Source organism: Kogia breviceps, chromosome 10 (genome assembly GCF_026419965.1).
Source record: "Kogia breviceps isolate mKogBre1 chromosome 10, mKogBre1 haplotype 1, whole genome shotgun sequence".
Lineage (NCBI taxonomy): Eukaryota > Metazoa > Chordata > Mammalia > Artiodactyla > Physeteridae > Kogia > Kogia breviceps.
The window spans coordinates 88,295,887-88,316,659 of record NC_081319.1 but is presented as its reverse complement, the minus strand read 5'-3'; the positions used below and the strand labels follow the sequence as shown (position 1 = coordinate 88,316,659).

Genomic DNA, 20,773 nt, shown 5'->3' with positions numbered 1-20,773 from the left:
AGCTATAGTAACTTCTAGGCCCTCACCGTAACTACTCTGCCACCATAGTCAAAAGCAGTGTTCTTTCAGGGTGACTCCACTATTTTATTTGGGGGTCACCGCTGTTTAGGCCAGTACATGCTAACAACAGACAAAGTACCCACACTCCTCAGTCTCCTTTGCTGGCTCTTCCTCTATCACTCCGGTTTTGGTTGGTGTGCCTTGGAGACTGTGATCTGGACCCTTTTCTCCCCTCCTTATTATACACCCCCTGCCCCCAGGCAATCTCCTGCACGTCTGTAGCCTCACTGATTATCTATACACCAAATCCCCCACATTTATCCGTCTAGCCTAGATAAACCCATATTCTTAGCTCCAGACCAATGATCTGTTTATTCAGTTGGATTATTTACTAGGCAGCCTCAAACACAGCAGGTCCAATATAGAATTCCCAGTCTTTCCTCTGAACTATCTCTTCCTCCAGGTTTCCCTAACTCAGTCAACAGTACCATAATTCAGTTTTTTACTTCTCCCAGAGTCATGGATTTCATCTTTACCTTCTGGCATTGAATGAATTATGTCCCCATATTCATATTTTGAAGCCCTAACCCTCAAGACCTCAGAATATGACTATATTTGGAGATAAGGCCTTTAAAGAGGTAATTAAGTTAAAAATGAGGCCATTAGGGTGGGTCCTACTCCAATCTAACAGATGTCCTTATTAGAAGAGGAAATTAGGACTTACAGAGAAACACCAGGGATGTGTGTGTGCAGAAAAAAGACCATGTGAGGACACAGCAAGTAGGCAGCCATCTGCAAGCCAAGGAAAGAGGCCTCAGGAGAAACCAGACCTGCCAACAGCTTGATCTTGGGCTCCTAGTCTCCAAAATAGTGAGAAAATAAATTTATGTTGTTGCCATACAGTCTGTGGAATTTTGTTATGGCAGCCTGAGCAAACTAATACGCCCTCTCCCTCTCCCCAGTCACCAAGTCCTACCCACCCTACGTCCTAAATAACTCTTCAGTCTATCCTCTCCATATCCATTTCACCTGTCCTCATCCAAGCCCCCATCAAATCTCTTACGGATGCCCGCAGCAGCCTCCCAATGCTCTTCCTGCTTCCCGTCTCACCCCCCATAACCCAGTCTCCAAGGGAAGCCAGAGTGACCATTTAAAAATGAAAATCGAGGGACTTCCCTGGCGGTCCAGTTAAGACTCCGTGCTTCCACTGCAGGGGGCGAGGGTTCAATCCCTGTTGGGAAACTAAGATCCCACAAGCCATGTGGCATGGCCAAAAAATAACCATTTTTAAAAATTAAAAAATAGAAATGAAAACCAAATCCATTCCCCTAGTTTAAAACCCTTCAATAGTGTCCCCGCTTCTCAAAGAATGAAATCAAAACTCTTTCAGTTGGCTGGCAAAGCCTGGCATGATATGCCCCTGCCTTCCCCTCTGGCCTCATCTAGAATCACTTGAGCTCCAGACACAGCCACTTCTGATAGGTCTTCCAGTGGCCAAAGAACACTAATCTTCCCACACAATTTTTCCCCGTGTTGGAAATTTCTCTTAGCCTCTCCTCTTCATTTGGGTAATGCTTATGCGTCCTTCTGGTCTCAGCCAAATTGTCACTTCCTAAGAAGGGCTTTCCGTGGCCTCCTATGTTGGTCCACCTCTTATAAGTCCTCATAGAACTCTGTACTCTTCTTTCATAGTACTCTTCACAAGTGAAATTAAACAATTATCTGTAAAATCATGTTTTTAATTTCTGTCTCTGATATGTAAGCTCCTTGAGACTAAATATCACATCTCTCTCTTTTCATATTCCCAGAGCTAAATACAGTGCCTGGAAATATTGGTTGAAGGGATGAAGAATGACCAGAATATATAATTACTTTCAAGAAATGCATCTGAGGCTCCAAAGGAAATGAATGTACTTCTCCTAAAGGCCCAAAACATTTTGGGGGAAGGCTTTGATTTGATTTCCAAAGCCAAATATTAAAGAGCCATAAAAGCCAGAACTTAAGCCAGAGGAAAACATAAAATTATAACAGGTCTTACTTGCTTTTGGTCTACATCAGTGTATTTCCTGACACTGTAAAATTATTTTGTACCTTAAATGACTGCAGAGTACTCCATCTGCTAAGAGGGAGTAGAGCTTGGCTGGAATAAGAGGTTTGAGGATACCAGTAAATATTCAAAGGAGGTGTTAAGTGAAAAAAAGAAGGGACTGAGAGAGGGCAAAATAATTGGCAGGCAGCACTGAGGGCTGCGAATTTTATGGGCCCCAATGAACTAGAATGTAAGCTACATGAAAACATGTAGCTTATGAATTTCCCAGGGCTGCCGTAACAAAGGACCACAAACTAGGTGGATTAAAACAACAGAACACTAGTCTTTCACAGTTCCGGAGGCTAGACGACCAAAATCGGGTCAGCAAGACCATGCTCCCTCTGAGGTCTCTAGGGGAGAATTCTTCCTTGTCTCTTTTGGCTTCTGGTAGCTTCTGGTGTTCCTTGGCTTATGGCAGCATCACTCCAGTTTCTGCCTCCATCTTCACATGGTGGACTTCTATCTGGGTCTGTGCGTCCAAATCTCCCTCCTTTCTCTGACAAAGACACTAGTCATTGTAGGGCACACGCTAAATCCAGGATGATTTCATCTTGAGATCCTTAACTAATTAAATCTGTAGACTCTACTTCCAAATAAGGTCACATCCTGGGACTTCCCTGGTGGTCCAGTGGTTAAGACTGTGCTTCCACTGCAGGGGGTGTGGGTTCCATGTCTCTGGCCGGGGAACTAAGATCCCACATGCCACGCAGCCAAAACAGAACAAAACAAAAAACAAATAAGGTCACATCCTGAGGTTCTGGGTGAACATAAATTTGGGGGGGGGCCACTATTCAACTCAGTATAAACAGGGACTTGTTTCATTCACTCCTCTACCCCTAGAACTTAAAATAATACTTGGCATGAAGTTTACGCTCAATAAATATTTGTGAAATAAATGACTGCATAAACAAATAAAAGAGGTTCAACAGAATCAAAGGTGCTGAGGAGTGTAGGTGCTTCCACAGAGATGCCAAGATAGGGTATCAGCACCAAAGTGAGTTACCAGATGGATTGCCAGATGCTAATTCCCCAGGGAACAATCTGAGCAGCCATCACAGAGCTCTTCGACCTCTCACCTCTCACCATATAGAAGGATTGAAAGAGTGAAGACTTAGGGGCAGATATTATATGGAAGATTTGGAAAAAAAAAAAAAACTGTGCTTGGGAATCCCACCCCTACCACGACCATCAAGAGAAAGGAGTAGGGGAAGTGTTGCCCACTCACTTCAAGCCTAGGGAGAGGAACTTAAGAGCACTCCAAGAGCTGGAAGAGATCCTAGACTCACACCTGGGCAAGGGAGACCAGCTCTGCCGGGAAGTAACTGCACTCCCTCTAAAGGTGCATGAAATCCTAGATGCAGACCTGACAACAGGGATATCAATCTGGGGTCATTTTTAAAGGGATCCTGCCCCCAAAGAGCAGCATGTCAGGAAGAGAGGAACCTGGTCATCTGAGGCAAGAAGGGGCAGAATCTGAAAGTGATCAGGAGGGTCACTGCCCACATCAAAGCAATGGCAATCAGATGGCCCTGGGTTGGGGAGTGGGGTGGGAGAGGGAGGGAGGTGGTCCTCTGGAGACCACGTGAATATGCCCACGATGAAATCAGCTTAAAATCTGCCCTGCCTAGAGAGAACACGGGGCCATCTTTCAATAAACACATTTGGTTCACTTTCTTTTTTTTTTAGTTCTTTCTTTCTTTTTTTTTTTTAACTTATTTATGTTTTAAAATTTATTTTTGGCTGCGTTGGGTCTTCATTGCTGTGCGCTGGCTTTCTCTAGTTGCGGAGAGCGGGGCCTACTCTTGGTCGTGGTGCTTCTAGAGCATGGGCTCTAGGTGCGTGGGCTTCAGCAGTTGTGACTCGCGGGCTCTAGAGCACAGGCTCAGTAGCTGTGGTGCACGGGCTTAGTTGCTCCACGGCATTTGGGAACTTCCCGGACCAGGGCTTGAACCCAGGTCTCCCGCATTGGCAGGTGGATTCTTAACCACTGCGCCACCAGGGAAGCCCTGGTTCACTCTTAACTTCGCTTCACTGCCCCAGCAGAGTCAGAAACAGCAGCCATGGATTAAGAAAGGCAGTGGGAAAGGGGTAGGAGGAGCTGCCCAGAATCTCTACCCACACCCCAAATTCTTATTTGCCCCCAGGCCTAACAAGGAAAGAGGAACTGAGTCTTTCCTTTGAATGAAGATTGAAACAGCGGTGAGTATACTGGGTCTGACACTGCAAATTACTGAATTGAAGTATACGGAGTGGATGTTTTATTTTATTGATGTATAGTGGATTTACAATATATTAGTTTCAGGTGCACAACGTAGTGATTCAAAATTTTTATAGATTATACTCCATTTATAGTTATTATAAAATATTTGCTCTATTCCCAGTGCTGTATCCTGGTAGCTTATTTATTTTATACATAGTTGTTTGTACCTCTTAATCCCCTACCCCTATCTTGCCCCTCCGCACATCCCTCTCCTCACTGGTAACCACTGATTTGTTCTCTGTATCTATGAGTCTGTTTCTGTTTTGTTATATTCATTCACTTGTTTTATTTTTTAGATTCCACATATAAGTGATAACATGCAGTATTTGTCTTTTTCTGACTATTTCACTAAACATAATAGGGAGTGGATATTTTAAATTGCTGAATTGAGACTAAAATGAACATAGGACTGAAAGACCGGAGAAGTCATGGAACCGGCTCAAGTTTTCAAGAGGCAAGAGAAAGACTAGCCCCACTCAGCAGGATTAAAGAGACAAAAATAATTCTATGATTACATCCCATGAGTGCAACATGCTCCGAGTACAAGTCTTAGTGGTTTCAGTGATCAGTTACATCATCTGGGCTGGGTAGAGAAGGAAGAGTATCCAGGAAGGGTCTGATGGGAGAATATAATCCCCGTGGGTGTAGAGCCTCCAGGAGGCTATGGTGTGCATAACTGGTATAACATTTCTGAGATGAAACAATTCTGGGTGAGAACACAATCCAGAGTGTGATCCTGGGGGATTAGGTGTCTGACGTGCTTTGAAGCTCAAGAGGTAAGGAAAGAGATTAAGGAATGTTAAAGCCAAAGTGTTATATAGGTGCAGAATCTTTGGGGATTCTGTCATGGCTTGAGATGAAAAGGAAGGTGATGAACAGTAGAAACTAACACAACATTGTAACGCAACTATACCCCAATAAAAAAGAATTTTTTAAAAAAAGGAAGGTGATAATCCAGATCCCATTCCCTACCACTCTCTGAAAACTGTTCCTGTCAAGATCACCAGTAAGCTCCACAGCGTCACATCCACTATAGACAAATCTCATTTCTCACTTACCAAACAGTAGTATTTGACATAACTGATCACTTCCTCATTCCTGACACACTTCCTCCACTTAGCTTCAAGGATCCCACCCTCTCTAATTTTACTCTTCCTTCCTGGCCATGCCTTCTCATATTCTGCTGGATCCATCTTTGATTCTTAACCATTAAATGTTGGAGGACCTAGAGCTGAATCACAGGAACTTCTCTCTTTCCTGTCTCACCTCCTAAGAGATTTTACCCAATCATATGGCTTTATTTCTATATAGTCCCAAGTGTATATATCTAGCTCCAAAATCTCCCCAGACTCCACACTGCTTACTTGATATCTATGCTTAGATATCTGTCTATTAGAGCTCTCAAATTTAACATGCCCGGAAACAAACGCCAAGCCATCATCTGCTCTCCACCTAAACTTGCTCCTCTCCCAAATTCCCTAGCTCAGTAAATGGCACCATGATTGCCCAGTTGTTTAGGCCAAAAAATTTGGAGTCAGCTTCTGTGCCTCTTTATTTACATCCCATCTGCAAATCTTGTCAACTCAGCCTTCAGTTTATAGCACCAAACCCATCCAGTCTCCCCTTCTCCACCACCTCCACCTTAACCCAAACCATCATCACCATCTTGCTGCTTCCACACTTACCTTTCTGTAATCTCTTCTCCACACAGCCTGAACAATCCATTTAAATATAAATCAGATTTACTTCTCTGCTCAAAGTCCCCGCAATAGCTCCCACCCTTCTCAGATGAAATTCTAAATCCTTGACATGAGTTTTAAGGCCATGTGTCTGGCCATGTCCCAGAGTTTTTCTAAGGCTCTGTAAGGGTCATCTTAAACAGAGTTGTCTCTTCATGCTGGGGACTAAGTTTTTAAAAAGTTATCACATATTGTTTCCAAGAAATGTCTCTGAAGGCACACAATGTTCTTGAAAGATGTATTTCATCCTTGTTGCCCTTAGTTACATGAAAAATCTGCCAGCCATGTACTATATACCCAGGGCTCTTTTCCAGACTTTCCAAACCCCACCCCATCCCACTGCCAAGGAAGCACTGCTTGAAGTCCTCCTTTGCCCTCAATGCTCAAGTCAAATGTCCCCTGTTTTGGAAGCCTTCTCTCTGTCTACTGCCACCTAATCCATCCTCAGTCTCAATATCCTACAGGGGGGGAAAAGTTCTCTCGTGTTTCCTCAGCTCTGTATTCATACATAGTGATTGAATGGGAATCTGTGAAACTTGTGTCTGCCTTGCATTTCTACCTTGTAAGGGACGAGTCTATTAACTTGCACTTTAAAAAGATGTATATATACTATATTTCATCAATTCTAAGCTTCACTTTTTTTATTTTACAGACTGAAATTGGGATGACTCTTAAATAATATAATTAGAGAGCAAAGTTTATCAGCGATTTTTCTTTCTTGGTGGTATATAAAATGGCACCTTGAAATTGATACTATCTTACATTTGATTAAATACGGACTAGAAATCCTACGCGTTTATGTTCTTCAGTCTTCACTAGCAAAATTTAATATATCATTCCATATGACGGTTAATTATTTTTGCTACATTAAACTTAAATATAAATTGAGTTGGGAATGGGCATAATTTCCTCACTTCCAAATTGCAGACTGTATCATACGTATGAAAATGCCCCAGAGACCGCAAAGCATTATATACATTCTGGGTATTTTTTCACATTTAACGATTACTAGTTAATAGAAATGATCGACACTCTACGCGCCGACCTGACCGCTCCAAGGCCCTAAAGGTCGAATCTAGGTTACATAGTTCGACTCACGCAGGTAAACGCGCCCCGCCCCCCGAGCCGGTCCCTACATGCTTTACAGGTTTAGACTCAGGTGCAGGAGACAAACTCCGATTGGCCGAGGGACACGAGACGCCCACCCCCAAAGCACCTTCCGAGCATGCGCGGGAAATTGGACGCAGGCGCGCTCCGCACATGCCCGGTAGGCAGCGGCCGCAGCTTGGGCGCTCGCGCGGGGTCGCGTAGTGCCGGCTGCTCCGCTACCGTCAGGTATGAAGGGCTGGGGTCTTGCAGCTTCCTCCTCCTCGCTCCAGCGCCATGGAATGCCTGCGGAGCCTGGCCCAGCTCCTGCCCCGCGCGGTGAGGTTGCCCCGGCGCACCCTGTGCGCTCTGGCCTTGGGCTTGACCCCCGGGACTCGCCCTGTTGCCGCCTGCGGCCGCGCTGCTCAACTGCTCGGAAGGAAGTGGGCCGCGCCGCTGTACGGGCCCCGCTGGCTCCCCACGACAGGTACTCCCCTCTCCGCCCCGCAGCCCCCGGACGCCGGGCTTGCCGTGACCCCAGGGCCCCGACCCGACCGCCGGAGCCCACGTGGCTGTGGCTGCTCCGGCCTCGGCCTCTTGGGCGCCCGGCTCTTGTCCCCTTGCACAGGTCCGCGGGCCCAGCTGCGTCCCACCAGCTCCGAACGCGACTGATCACTGCGCCTTGTGCCCAGCTAGAGCCCGACCCGACAGGCCTCTGTCTTTCCCACCGCCCCGGCTGCAAGTCTCCCGGCCTAAGTGCGCTTGTGAAAAGACATTTTAAAGAGTTTCGCTCTTATCTGTCATCATAGTGCTGAAGCTAAGATTAGGCTTCTCTACGTGAAGTATTTTTTTTTTTAAAGTATCTTCCCTGTGTTCTGTGTCTTCCTTATGGACGGACACATTTATACCTTTGTCCAGTTGCCCAGGTAAGCAGTGGGGACGCACCTAGAAGTGAGGCTGAAGTCTTTGAAATTTAATGGGAAGAGTTGCTTCTGAGAAAGATCTGATTTTTTTCCCCCAAGCACTGTGTAACAACACAGCCAGAAGGAGTCGGGGGATGGGGGGAGCGGGGTGGAAATTTGAGTTATTGTTTTTCCCCTGAATGACAGAGCATGACGGTAATACGTTGACATTTTCACAAATGTGACAGTGTGGGTGCTAATATTGCTGAGAAACAGAAGGCATTAAAATATATGGCTTCGCAAAAAATGTCCTCAAGTAAGTTTCTCAGTTGTCCTCTCAAAATGCTCCCGAAGTAACTCACCATCTCCACCTTCTTCCCCATACCCATTAGGAGGGTCTTTCCAAATTGGCTTACATTTCGTATTCCCTTCTTTGTTTGGTAAATGCCTGGGAACCCAGGTTCAGCCCATCTAATGTTTTAGGACAAAACATTAGACGGTAACATTTTATCTAACTTGTGACTGATTAGCAAATGCTGATGTGTAGCTCTTTAACCTTCATTCAGCTGACCCTCATAACATAGTTTGTATTTTGTAGAAGGGAGCCAACAAACCTCAGGTGGTAACAAATTACATGTCTTTAAATGTATGTAATAGGAAGGAATAAGATCAGAAATGAGAATATATCTACACGTTCTGTAGATAGGAATTCTGTTCATTCCTCTTATGTTTAGTATTTTGAACAGTGTCCTTTGTCAGGCGTGAAATTTACTTGGTTATACTTGAGAGCTCACTTCAGCTCAGTTTAAATCACATGTTTTAATTAAGTTTATTTTCAAATAAAGATTTGTCTTTATTCCAGTTCACTGGGGTCTCCGTTCCAGTGCAGTAGGTTATTTCATAGGTATGTTCACTCTAAAGTATATCTGTGAAAAAGAAGTTAATACATAGAAGTAAAATCAGCAGGTTTCATAATTTATACGTCAAATAATCCTGATATTGGAATGCTGAAAGGTCAGGTGGTTCTTGGAATGTATGTTTTCTAAACTGTAGCAATGTAACTTGCATGAAGAGCCTTTCTAAACTAGGCAAAAAAGAATGAACATTTTAATATCAGAACATTGTTATACACTTGTTCATCCAACTATAAAATGTCAATAATACTTAAAAAGGAAAAGGGGTGATTGGAATCCATAGATTATTCTAATGCCTCACCTAAGCTACTCATTCATTGCCAAACCTAACATTATCACCTACAAATATTAACAAGAGTGTTTCTTATTTTCCCTCCAGGAAAAAGATTCAAAACATAGTAAAATAGTCTGAAGACTTCCACATACTGTGAGAATTGTATCTTAGCTGTATGTGAAAACCAGTCATATTATCACAAAGAATTCTCTGATTCGTTTTTCAGGTGAAATTCACCGGTATAGAACTTCTGATGTCTCTCAAGCCACTTTAGCCAGTGTAGCCCCGGTGTTTACTGTGGTGAGTATGTGTGGTCCGTTTGATGATATTACTTACTTTGTTTTATAATGAATCCTTATAAGTCATTGTCTTTTGCTTAGCCAGTGACCTGAGTACCAGCTAGGTTTGCTTCACAGCACTCTTGAAACTTTGCTAATGATTATAGAGCTCATCTTTTAATACTAGAACAGGTGGCTCAAATCACAATTCAGAGCTTGAAGTCCTTGAAGGCTGTTAATTACAAAACGGCTTGAACCTGTTCTATGCAATGTAATATATGCAGAAGCATTTTGAGGGCAGCACAGTGTATTACCCACATGCTTTGAAGGGTCATGATCTCTGCAGCTTTCTCTTTTTTTCAGAAAAAAATTGAATAAAATAACACAAATAACATGCTTTGAAGGGTCATGATCTCTGCAGCTTTCTCTTTTTTTCAGAAAAAAATTGAATAAAATAACACAAATGTGTGTGTCTCACACACAAACACACACACACACACACACACACACACACACACACACACACACACACACATTTAGAGAGAGAAAAATAAAGTGCTTGCTCTGAGCCAGAGTTTCTAAATTCAGATGTCAACTCTGTCTCTTACTAACTGGATGGACTTGGACAAGTTATGATAACATCTTTGTGCCCTAGTTTTCTCACCTGTATACTGGGGGCAAAAGTACCCACCTTATAGAATTGTGAGATTTAAATTAACTCACATAATGTAAAACCCTTAAAAATAATACCTCACGCATGGTAAGCATTCAGTGTGTATTAGCCATTATATATCATCCTTATTATTTAGGCTTACTAACATAAGAACATTTCTTTATCAACTATACAGAACAAGATAACTTTTACACGTAGTTCTGGGGGTTATCACTCTTATTCACTGTTCCGGAAGAGTTAGCCAGTTTAATTAACAGTACAAAATCAGATGTTAAATATTGAAAGAAGGTTCTTTGCAGGTGAAATCATTGTCTACCAAGAGCACTTAAAATCAGTTGATGGTATTTGAAATAATGTGAGTTATATTACAAGGTAAACATTTTTTTTTTTAAATCAGTTTGTATGATCTCGTGGGTTTTTTTTAAATCAAAAAAATCCCATTAAGGAAAAAATATAAATATTGAGATGCAGGACTATTCACCACACATTGTTAAGTTGAAAGTGGAGGGCAGACTGCAAAGAAGTGTGTGTAACATGAATATATTTAATAGGAAAAATTCTGGAAGGACGTTCAGTAAAATATTAGCATGGTTTTCTCTAAAATTTGTGACCAAATAGTTTTATTTATCTTTATTTTCAAATTTTCTGCAGCAGATGTATATATTTGTGAAATAAGTGTAAGGAGGAAAGTTGGTGTGTATTACACAAAACATAAAGCTTCCCTTGATGTAAATTTCCCTTGAACTCTGATGTTTTATGTTACTCATATATTCCTGTTGATCTTTGCTCATGAGAAGCAAGCTGAAATATATATTGTGAGGTTTCATTGTGTTATTATTAACACAGCATGTGTATTTTCCATGGTAAAAACCCAGGACTTGGACCTACAACTGTATCTTAGAGTGTGTCTTCCTGAAAATGCTTATTTAATAGTAATTAATACAGCCCAGTACCTAGTGATTCATTAAATATCATTTGACATCTTCAAACTTGACTATATACAAGTATTACAGGAAAACCTTCCCTCTGCTTTATAGGAAATAAGTACAGTTTCTGCATTGTGTCCTCTTTTTAAACTATTAGAAGAGGTCTTTTTTGTAAACATTTGATTCTGCAACACCCACCAGAGAGACTTCATAGTCTCCCATAGATAATTAGATTCACAAGATAAGCCACACTTGGTCCCAGTCTGTTCAGAAGGATAAAGGATAGGAAGTGCAGAAGGGCAGCATTAGGTGTTTTCTCTTCCAAAGAAGTCCTTACAGCCATGCAGGGGCTCCTGTGGCCCCCTGTGTGACAGCTCAGGTGCGAGGAGAGGATATTCTCAAATGTGGGTGTGAGATCCACCTTGGCTTAGAATCCCCAGGCCCTCTAGTGCCAGTATCTTGTAACCATCCCAGAGACACATGCAGGGCTCCCACAAGGAGCATAGTCAGTTACAAGAACCACTACACTCGGGAAAGGCAGAACCGTGGCTTCCCCGCAGGTGTCTGGAGTCTGTTCTTAGTCTTTCCAGTCCAGAGCAGTGTGTCCACCAGTCATTGGGCACTTTTACCATAAGCGTTGTTGCCTAGTAACACAACCGACACTGCTTTATCACATCTCCTGGGGAACCAAGTAATCCAAGGTCAGATTTGTCCTAGCAGAGGGAAAGGGAATTTTTTTTTGACCCTTAACTCATAACTGAATTTAACTTAAGGGCAGTTATGGTTTTTATCTGTATTTCAGTATTTGAGAGGATTATAATACCATATGATATGATACCATAAGTCGTGTACTGATTTGGGAGAAAATAATATTTTATTATCTCTCTCCAGACAAAATTTGACAAAGGGGGAAAGGTTACTTCTTTTGGTGAGTATCTGTAATTTTCTTTTTTTTTTTTAGAAGATGTTAGGGGTAGAAGTTTATTTATTTTTGCTGTGTTGGGTCTTCGTTTCTGGGCTTCGTTTCAAGGGCTATCTCTAGTTGTGGCAGGCGGGGGCCACTCTTCATTGCGGTGCGCAGGCCTCTCACTATCGCAGCCTCTCTTGTTGCGGAGCACAGGCTCCATACGCGCAGGCTCAGTAGTGTGGCTCACGGGCCTCGCAGCATGTGGGATCCTCCCAGCCCAGGGCTCGAACCCGTGTCCCCTGCATTAGCAGGCAGATTCTCAACCACTGCGCCACCAGGGAAGCCCTGTGATTTTCTTTTAAATCACTCATCAGTGAATGAGTGAACCCACTGGAAGTCAAGAAATTACAATATTTTGAGTAGAATATTCTTTGCATATATGGATGTGCTGAAGGAGATCTTTTTCATCACTTGCCCATCTGTCCTAATTGGAACTGGCAACACCTGACCTGTGTTGTGTCAGGAGCCACTTTCACTCTAACAGGATGTTAAAGGAAGAGCGTAGGCTGGTGTGCAGCTGAGAGAGAAACACTATTCTCCCTTTTGTTTCTCTTCCTTAGTCTCCCTTTCACTGCCCCGGTCCTCATGTCCCTCTCCTCCTGTACCATGTTGAAGGCAGAGAATCACATAATACCACTGTTATTGCAGTAGCACTGGGTGACAGCAGACAGAAGGGACAAGGTACTGGATGGCAGTCAGATAGAACTCTGCCAGTGATGGCTCTTATGGATGGTTACTTTTTAAAATGAAACCAAGCATTACTTTACTGTCTGACCTCAGGTGCAGGTCAGGTCTCCCATGTCCTTCCCACCCCGTGGTCCTGTTCTGCTGTTGCTAAGATCCTAGTGGAGCATTTTGGGCGTTTTTGGCTCGGCATCTCCTTCAAAAGGTGGTTCTACTTAGAGCTCTATCACAGGTGTGGCTTGATACTGCAAGAATAGATGCTACTATTACCAGCATCATGTCTTGAGTCTCTTCATCTGTTTTGTGTTCTCTTAGGTAATAAATTTAGTTTTCAGGTAGGAGAATCGAGTGTGAGAACTGACTTTATTTTCTCATTTTGTATTAGTCCAAGAACAAAGAAAATTGAACTTGTCTGTTCATAGATTTAAAATGCTGAAGTTGCTAATGTAGTAAGGAAAAAATAGGGAATAGAACTGTAGTTCTCTGCAGTTCATATGTTAAAATCCATGAATCTAGAGCTAGAAATTGATACTGTAAATTCCAATGATGTATAGCTATGGTTTTTATATTGGTCGCAAGGGGCTTTTCTAAGTACAGAGGAATTTTATGAAGTATGGTTAAAAGGAGAAAGGAAAAATTAGTTTGACCAGATTTAGCCTGAGTATGTTTTTGAGGTAGAAATGGGTATGAAAAAGACCCAGTTTAGCTCTCGTTTCTGGTGGTGGTAGAAGATTATCTTGGTGGTGGGAGGGGTACTCTGATATAAAAATCTAAACTTTTCGGTTTACTGGTTTACCCACTCTTTGTTGAACATGTTTCTTTTATAGAAAGGAAGAAAACTGACTTGTATCAAGAATTAGGTCTTCAAGCCAGAGATTTGAGGTTTCAGCATTTAATGAGCATCACAACCAGAAGCAATAGGATTATCATGAGAATGGAGGTAAAGGACTGTATTCCGTATACAGTTCTCCACTGCGGTCTTACGAAAGTTACTTCCTAACTATCTTGATCAATAACTAGGTTAAAAGTAATTTCGTAATAAAAGTAGCTGTGTGAAACGTGGAATATTTTATAATATGTTGTTAAGAGTAAAACTCAATTTTACATGGATTATATACATATGCTTGGCAGGCACAGCACTGCTCTATTTATGATGGAAAAGATCTGACTTCGGTCTCCATTCTTACTGTTTGAATTTAGTCTCTAGTTTCTGAAATAAGAGAAAGAATCTTGATGTATAATAGACATTTTCAGTCGTATACAGTTATGTGTAATTGTAGTGTAACTTCAGCTACTAAGAATATATTCTGGTTTTCCAAATAGCCTAAGAATATCCTCTAAAGTTTATCGTCTTAATTTAAATTTTTATTTTTATGGAAAGCTTTAAGTTATTTTGGTGGGCTAACATTTAAGGTTTGGAAATAGATGAGGGGACACAGGTCTCAACGGTATCAGCCCTGCAGTGGACATGAGACTTGCTTTGTTCAAAAAGTCTTTGATGGCAGGTTTTTGTCAATTTATCTAGAATTAATTTTTTTTTTTTTTTTTTTTTTTTGTGGTACGCGGGCCTTTCACTGCTGTGGCCTCTCCCGTTGCGGAGCACAGGCTCCAGACACGCAGGCTCAGCGGCCATGGCTCACGGGCCCAGCCGCTCTGCGGCATGTGGGATCCTCCTGGACTTGGGCACGAACCCGTGTCCCCTGCATCGGCAGGCGGACTCTCGACCACTGCACCACCAGGGAAGCCCTAGAATTAATTTTTTAAAAAATTAAAAAGGGAAGCAGTCTTTTCCCAAGTTATTTTTCTCCAAAACACATTCTTCACTTTTATTATCAATAGCTAGCACCCTTCAAAACAGAACCTCTTTTAATGAAGAGTTAGAGAAGTATGTGATAAAGCAAATTTAGCAAAATGTTCATTGTATCATCGAATTAGTATGTGTATAGGTATTCACTGTGTAATTTTTCAACTTTTCTGAATAAAAGTGTTCGTATTATAGTTGACCCTTGAGCCACGTGGGGGTCGGGGGCGCTGAACCTCCACACGGTCAGAAATCCACATATAATTTATAGTCACGGTTCCTCCATATCTGCTGTTGCACATCCTCCGATTCAACCAACCACAGAGAGTGTGGTACTGTGGTATTTACTACTGAATAAAACCTGCATGTAAGTGGACCCGCGTGGTTCAAGCCAGTGTTGTTCAAGGGTCAGCTGTAAAATGGGGAAAAATGTGAAAGAAAAATTTGATTTTTATATCACTAAATACAGTGGCCACAGGCTACTCTTCTGTGTTACTCTTCTAACATAAAAGATGTCTTTCTTTTTAGGATAAATTTTTAATTTCATAGTGTTCTAAATTAGAGCACTAAGGATACCATTTTATCTTTATTATTTTGAATTAGCTTAATGTGTTTTGGTGATATTTTAAAAAGGAAATTTTCCCATTTCAGCCAAACTAATCATGATTAAATCTTTTCTAAAAGTCTGCTCTGGGCTTCCCTGGTGGCGCAGTGGTTGAGAATCCGCCTGCCGATGCAAGGGACATGGGTTCGTGCCCCGGTCCGGGAGGATCCCACATGCCGCGGAGCGGCTGGGCCTGTGAGCCATGGCCGCTGAGCCTGCGCGTCCGGTCCGCAATAGGAGAGGCCACAACTGAGAGGCCCACGTACCGCAAAAAAAAAAAAAAAAAAAAAAGTCTGCTGAATACCTGACTTTTAAGAAGACCTTATCTTGTTTCCTTTGTTCTCTATATTTCTCATCATTACCCTGGAAGTCCTAATAAATACATAATTGTTTAATTCTAGTTCTGTTGAGACTGAGTTAGAGGTATCAAGACTTGGATTTATTTTAGGCTTCCTATCTTTAAAAAAAAAAAAAAAAGTCTTGACTTTTTTTGTAAAACCAAATAAACAGTGATTTGGTTTAGGCTTAGTCCAAAATTAAGAGTATTAAATCCTACTTTATGAAGGTTATTTTTTCCCTACAACTCTACAACTTACATATATGCGTGTGTGTGTAATATATATATATATATATATATATATATATATATATATATATATATATATATATGTTTTTTGGTGTTTTTTTTTTTTCCCCAGTATTTGAAAGCTGTGATAACTCCAGAGTGTCTTCTGATACTAGATTATCGTAATTTAAATTTAGAGCGGTGGCTGTTCCGGGAACTCCCTTCACAGTTGGCTGGAGAGGGTCAACTTGTTACATACCCTTTACCTTTTGAATTTAGAGCTATAGAAGCACTCCTGCAATATCGGGTAAGCCTGTTTTTATTTAGTTTCTTGAATGTTTTCTGGTTTTACAGTGCTGTTGAGGAGGAAAACGCATTGGTATTGTTTTAATAGCATTTTCCCTAACCACACCCTCCCCCCAAATAAAAACATTTCTAAGGGTCTTATATGCAGAAAGTACTTAATTCTTAAACTTCATGACCCAAACAAATAGATCTAAAGTCTCTAGGTATGGTATACATAGAGTCTCTTTGACAGTCATATGTATGACATTCAGTGAAGCTCATTTCAGGATGTCTGTCCGTTGTTCAATTTTAATAAGTGTATTCAGGGATGCTAATTCAAAATACTTATCCTAAATATGATATAAATGAACATATCCAAAGGTTTTAACTGTCCTCCATTTTATTCTCTAAACTGTTGTGTAACTGCTTGCACATGATAAATACTATAGCACAAATCTTTCATCACATCATTCTGATAGTTTCCATATCATTCTTTGATTTGTCCTGTTGCGGAGCACAGGCTCCGGACGCGCAGGCTCAGCGGCCATGGCTCACGGGCCCAGCCGCTCCGCGGCACGTGGGATCCTCCCAGACCGGGGCACGAACCCGTGTCCCCTGCATCGGCAGGCGGACTCTCAACCACTGCGCCACCAGGGAAGCCCTGTGAATCCTTTTTTTGAGCTAGCTAAATGATTCCTGTGTTTGAGACCTAGTTTGACGTAGAAACCGTGTACAATTCTTCTTACGATTCCTCCTTTAAGTTGGTAATCATTGAGTGTCTGGGGATCATGTCAGGCTCTGAACAAGGATGGTCACTGCTTTCCTGGCCCCAACAAATCTTTCATCATCTTTTCTTCCCCCTATTCGTCAGGATAGTACTGTTCAGGAGCTGGCTACATGCAAGAGTCAGTGCCATGAGCATGCTAGCCGGAGTGGGAGAAGAAGAGGGGAGAGTAAAGGGGACATGAGGTGGGTGGGGGTTGGTGGAACCTGGCACCCTTCTTTGTCTGCCTTGCTCTTCTTAGGGAGTAGGAGATGGCTCTGTTCCTTACTCAGGTTAATGAGGCAATAGCACCAGCTAGTGCCACCCAATGAGATGGTGACTAGTTGAAGCCCAGTTACTAAGCAGGGAAAAAACGGAAAGAAATGAAGGTATAAACAATGGTCGGTGGCAAGCTACACAGACTGACTAAGCTCTCAGGAGCTAATGCTGGGATGGGTAGTATATGTTGGAATTTACATTATTAATTAGTCTTACTGCTTAATTCAGCTGCTGTTACGCTGTTTACCAACAGGTATGGAAGAATTTTAATATTTTAAGAACTCGTATAGCTGTATCAATGTATACCTGCTGACTGATTCCTGCTGTACCTATATTAACCCGAATAATAAATACACTTTTCAGGTTTATTTTGTAAAGTTTAAGGTATGTTTTGGTTTTCAAAAGAGTCTTGTTCATAGGAGTTTTGAACTGTATCCTATTTACAAAGAACATAGGTATTGTTTACCAGATGTAAAGTTTATGTTTTAACCAAAGAACGACAGCTTTTCTTTAATCAGTCCTCCTTTCCTTTCATAATAAGTGTCTGGTGTCTGTAGGGGGAAGAGTCTTATGGGAGTTAATTCCCTGGCAACCAAATGGGAGCTTACTAACAACATTATGCGTTGTTATCTTTTAACCTAGGAGATCTAGTTTAATCATCTGGGATGGGCATTCCAGCAGTGGCCGTGTTCTGAAGTGTTACCAGCCTTCCTAGCTATTACAGATTTCTGTATTTAATCAGAGGATTCACTGACCCTGAGTATTCTAAAAAGATTGTTTTAATTCTTATGAAAGGTCATGTTGTTATCTAGATCAACACTCTTCAGGGGAAACTTAGCATTTTGCAACCACTGATCCTTGAGACATTGGAAGCTTTAGTGGATCCCAAACATTCTTCCATAGACAGAAGCAAACTGCACATCTTACTACAAAATGGCAAAAGGTAAATATGGGTGATTTAACAAGTTGGGAGTTAGACACAAATGTCTTAAACTTCTCTTTGAGTAGTCTTAACAGTGAAATGTTTAATGTAAATCCAGGTCCAAAATTAGTGTAATTCTTAGCTGTTTTAAAAATACCAACTAGTCTTGCTAATGATAATGACATTTTTTACTTTGTGACTTACTCTCAGTACCTTCATTTCCATATTTGGTTTTCACTGTCTTTCATAACTTTAAGTAGCCTAGGTGGGAAGTTGAGCTAAAGGGGGCACACAAACTAATGTTTATTGAAAAGCTGTTTTGCATGAAACGCTGTATCCGTCTCTTTTATGTGTGTGATGTCATCTCATCCTGTCAGCAATCCTGTTGACATGGTCCTCATTTTGAAGATAAGAAAACTGAGGTCTAAGTAACTTGTCTAAACGTTAACAGCTACTAAATAGCAAATCTGGACTCAAATCCAATTTTCTTTCCCTCCAAGGTCCATGGGTTTTTTTGTTTATCATAATGCATTCCAGAATTTAAGGATAATATTTTAATTTATATTGCAGACTGAATGAACATGCCCTCAGGATTTGTACCCCCTAAAAATCCATTCAGGAGTTAACAGTTAAAATTCCTGAATCAGTAGTTCTTTGTCTGAAAATATTAGGATGTTTTTATGAATTAAAAGTAAATAGTCTGTTCATCGCTGCCATACTTATTAAGAGTAAAGGTAAATTTCTGAGCCCAGAAGCTTAAATCACAGTGATTATATGTTTCTGAGGTAATAATATATGCTGAAAATTAAATCATTGGTTAATTTTACCACTTAATGTAGTTTTGGGGTTGGAAATTGATTCTCAGAGTGCATAGTAAATATTTTAAAAATTGTTTTATAAATCAGTGTTTACCATGAATTTACAAGTGGATCTACTTGATAAGACACTAAAAAGGCACTATTCTTGTAGGGAAATACTTTTATAGGTTTATGTTATTGATCATTTCTATGCAACTACTCTTACAGCCTGTCAGAGTTAGAAACAGATATTAAAATCTTCAAGGAGTCCATTCTGGAGATCTTGGATGAAGAAGAGTTGCTGGAAGAGCTCTGTCTGACAAAGTGGAGTGACGCACAAGTCTTGTAAGCAGACAGTCATGCTGTGTTAGTTTCTCTTTTAGCATCAGTTGTCTTTTTCAGGATGATTTTTTAGGGAGGACACAACATTTTTCTGAGATAGAGGAATGTAGGCACTTTTCATCCCCAGTTGTTTCACTATTTCCTGTACCACATTGCATCTGATTGAATTTAATGAGGACTTATTAAGTGCACACTGTGTACACAACAGTATGCTGGGCTTTGACTGTACACACACCATTACCTTTATCTTCAAAGGACTGGCCACCAAAGTGACATACACATCTACCCAGATAACTTACCTGGAGAGTTCAGTGGGAGAGAGGAGGGAAAGGGTGGGGTGCAGGGAGGCGAGTAGAGACACTGGCACAGATTCTGTAAGTCTGGTTAATATGAAAACGGTCTCATCTTATAAACCTTTTATCTCTTATGAATTTAGGAATCATTTACGCTTCGTGTACACACCCAAGTTTAAATGTTGACTTTTTAAATACCCCAAATATTTCATTTTTGTACTTTGCAGATCAGTAGCAGAGATTAATACAGACACCTTTGTAATGTGCATAGTTTCTATAGTGTGTACAGATTTTTCAACATTTTGAGAAATTAGTTATCTATATTCTAATGAACGATTAAGATAAAAGGCTCTATAACGCTTGATATTATAGCAGATAGAGTAGCAGAAACTTGATCACTCTTGTAACTCTTGCTTGCTTTGCTTCTTAGGCCAGTTTATCTCTAATATGCTTTATAAGTGTCTTTTACAGAGTGCTTCATTCCCTCTTATCCTCCTTGGTAGGGAGGATAATTTACGATGTGTGCTAATTTCTGCTATATAGCAAAGTGACTCAGTTATACACATACCTACATTCTTTTTTTCTATTTTTTTCCATTGTGGTTTATCCCAGGAGACTGGATGGATATAGTTCCCTGTACTATACAGTAGGACCTTGTTGTTAGCATTCTGTATGTAATAGTTTGCATCTGCTAACCCCAAATTCCCAGTCCATCCCTCTCCCTCCCCCCTTCCCCCTTGGCAACTACAAGTCTGTTCTCTATGTCTGTGAGTCTGTTTCTAATTTGTAGATAGGTTCATTTGAGTCTGTTTCTAATTTGTAGATAGGTTCATTTGAGTCTGTTTCTAATTTGTAGATAGGTTCATTTGTGCCATATTTTAGATTCCACATATAAGTGATGTCATATGGTATTTGTCTTTCTTTCTGACTTCACTTAGTATAATCTCTAGTTGCATCCATGTTGCTGCAGATGGCATTATTTCATTCTTTTTTGTGGCTGAGTAGCATTCCATTGTGTGTGTGTGTGCGCGTGCATGCATATATATGTGTGTGTGTGTGTATACACACACACACCCCCCCCACGTCTTTATCCATTCATCTATTGATGGACATTTAGGTTGTTCCATGTCTTGGCTATTGTGAATAGTGCTGCTGTGAACATAGAGGTGCATGTATCTTTTTGAATTATAATTTTATCCAGGTGTATATGCCCAGGACTGGGATTGCTGGATCATATGGTAGTTCTATTTTTAGTTTTCTGAGGAACCTCTGTACTGTTGTCCATAGTGGCTGCACCAATTTACATTCCCACCAATAGTGTAGGAGGGTT

General features: G+C 41.1%; 1 protein-coding gene across 1 annotated transcript in view; it reads left to right on the top strand.

Annotated features, from left to right (window-relative positions):
- Window positions 1-7,313: 7,313 nt before the first annotated feature.
- The window catches only part of MRS2 (magnesium transporter MRS2), a 31,541-nt gene continuing 18,081 nt past the window's right edge, over window positions 7,314-20,773 (top strand). Inside the window, exons 1-7 of the mRNA XM_059077585.2 lie at window positions 7,314-7,661; window positions 9,491-9,564; window positions 12,033-12,069; window positions 13,620-13,732; window positions 15,896-16,069; window positions 17,902-18,032; window positions 19,037-19,153. Coding sequence (XP_058933568.1) covers window positions 7,472-7,661; window positions 9,491-9,564; window positions 12,033-12,069; window positions 13,620-13,732; window positions 15,896-16,069; window positions 17,902-18,032; window positions 19,037-19,153 — 836 coding nt within the window. The 5' untranslated portion in view covers window positions 7,314-7,471. The remainder of the gene's footprint in view (window positions 7,662-9,490; window positions 9,565-12,032; window positions 12,070-13,619; window positions 13,733-15,895; window positions 16,070-17,901; window positions 18,033-19,036; window positions 19,154-20,773) is intronic.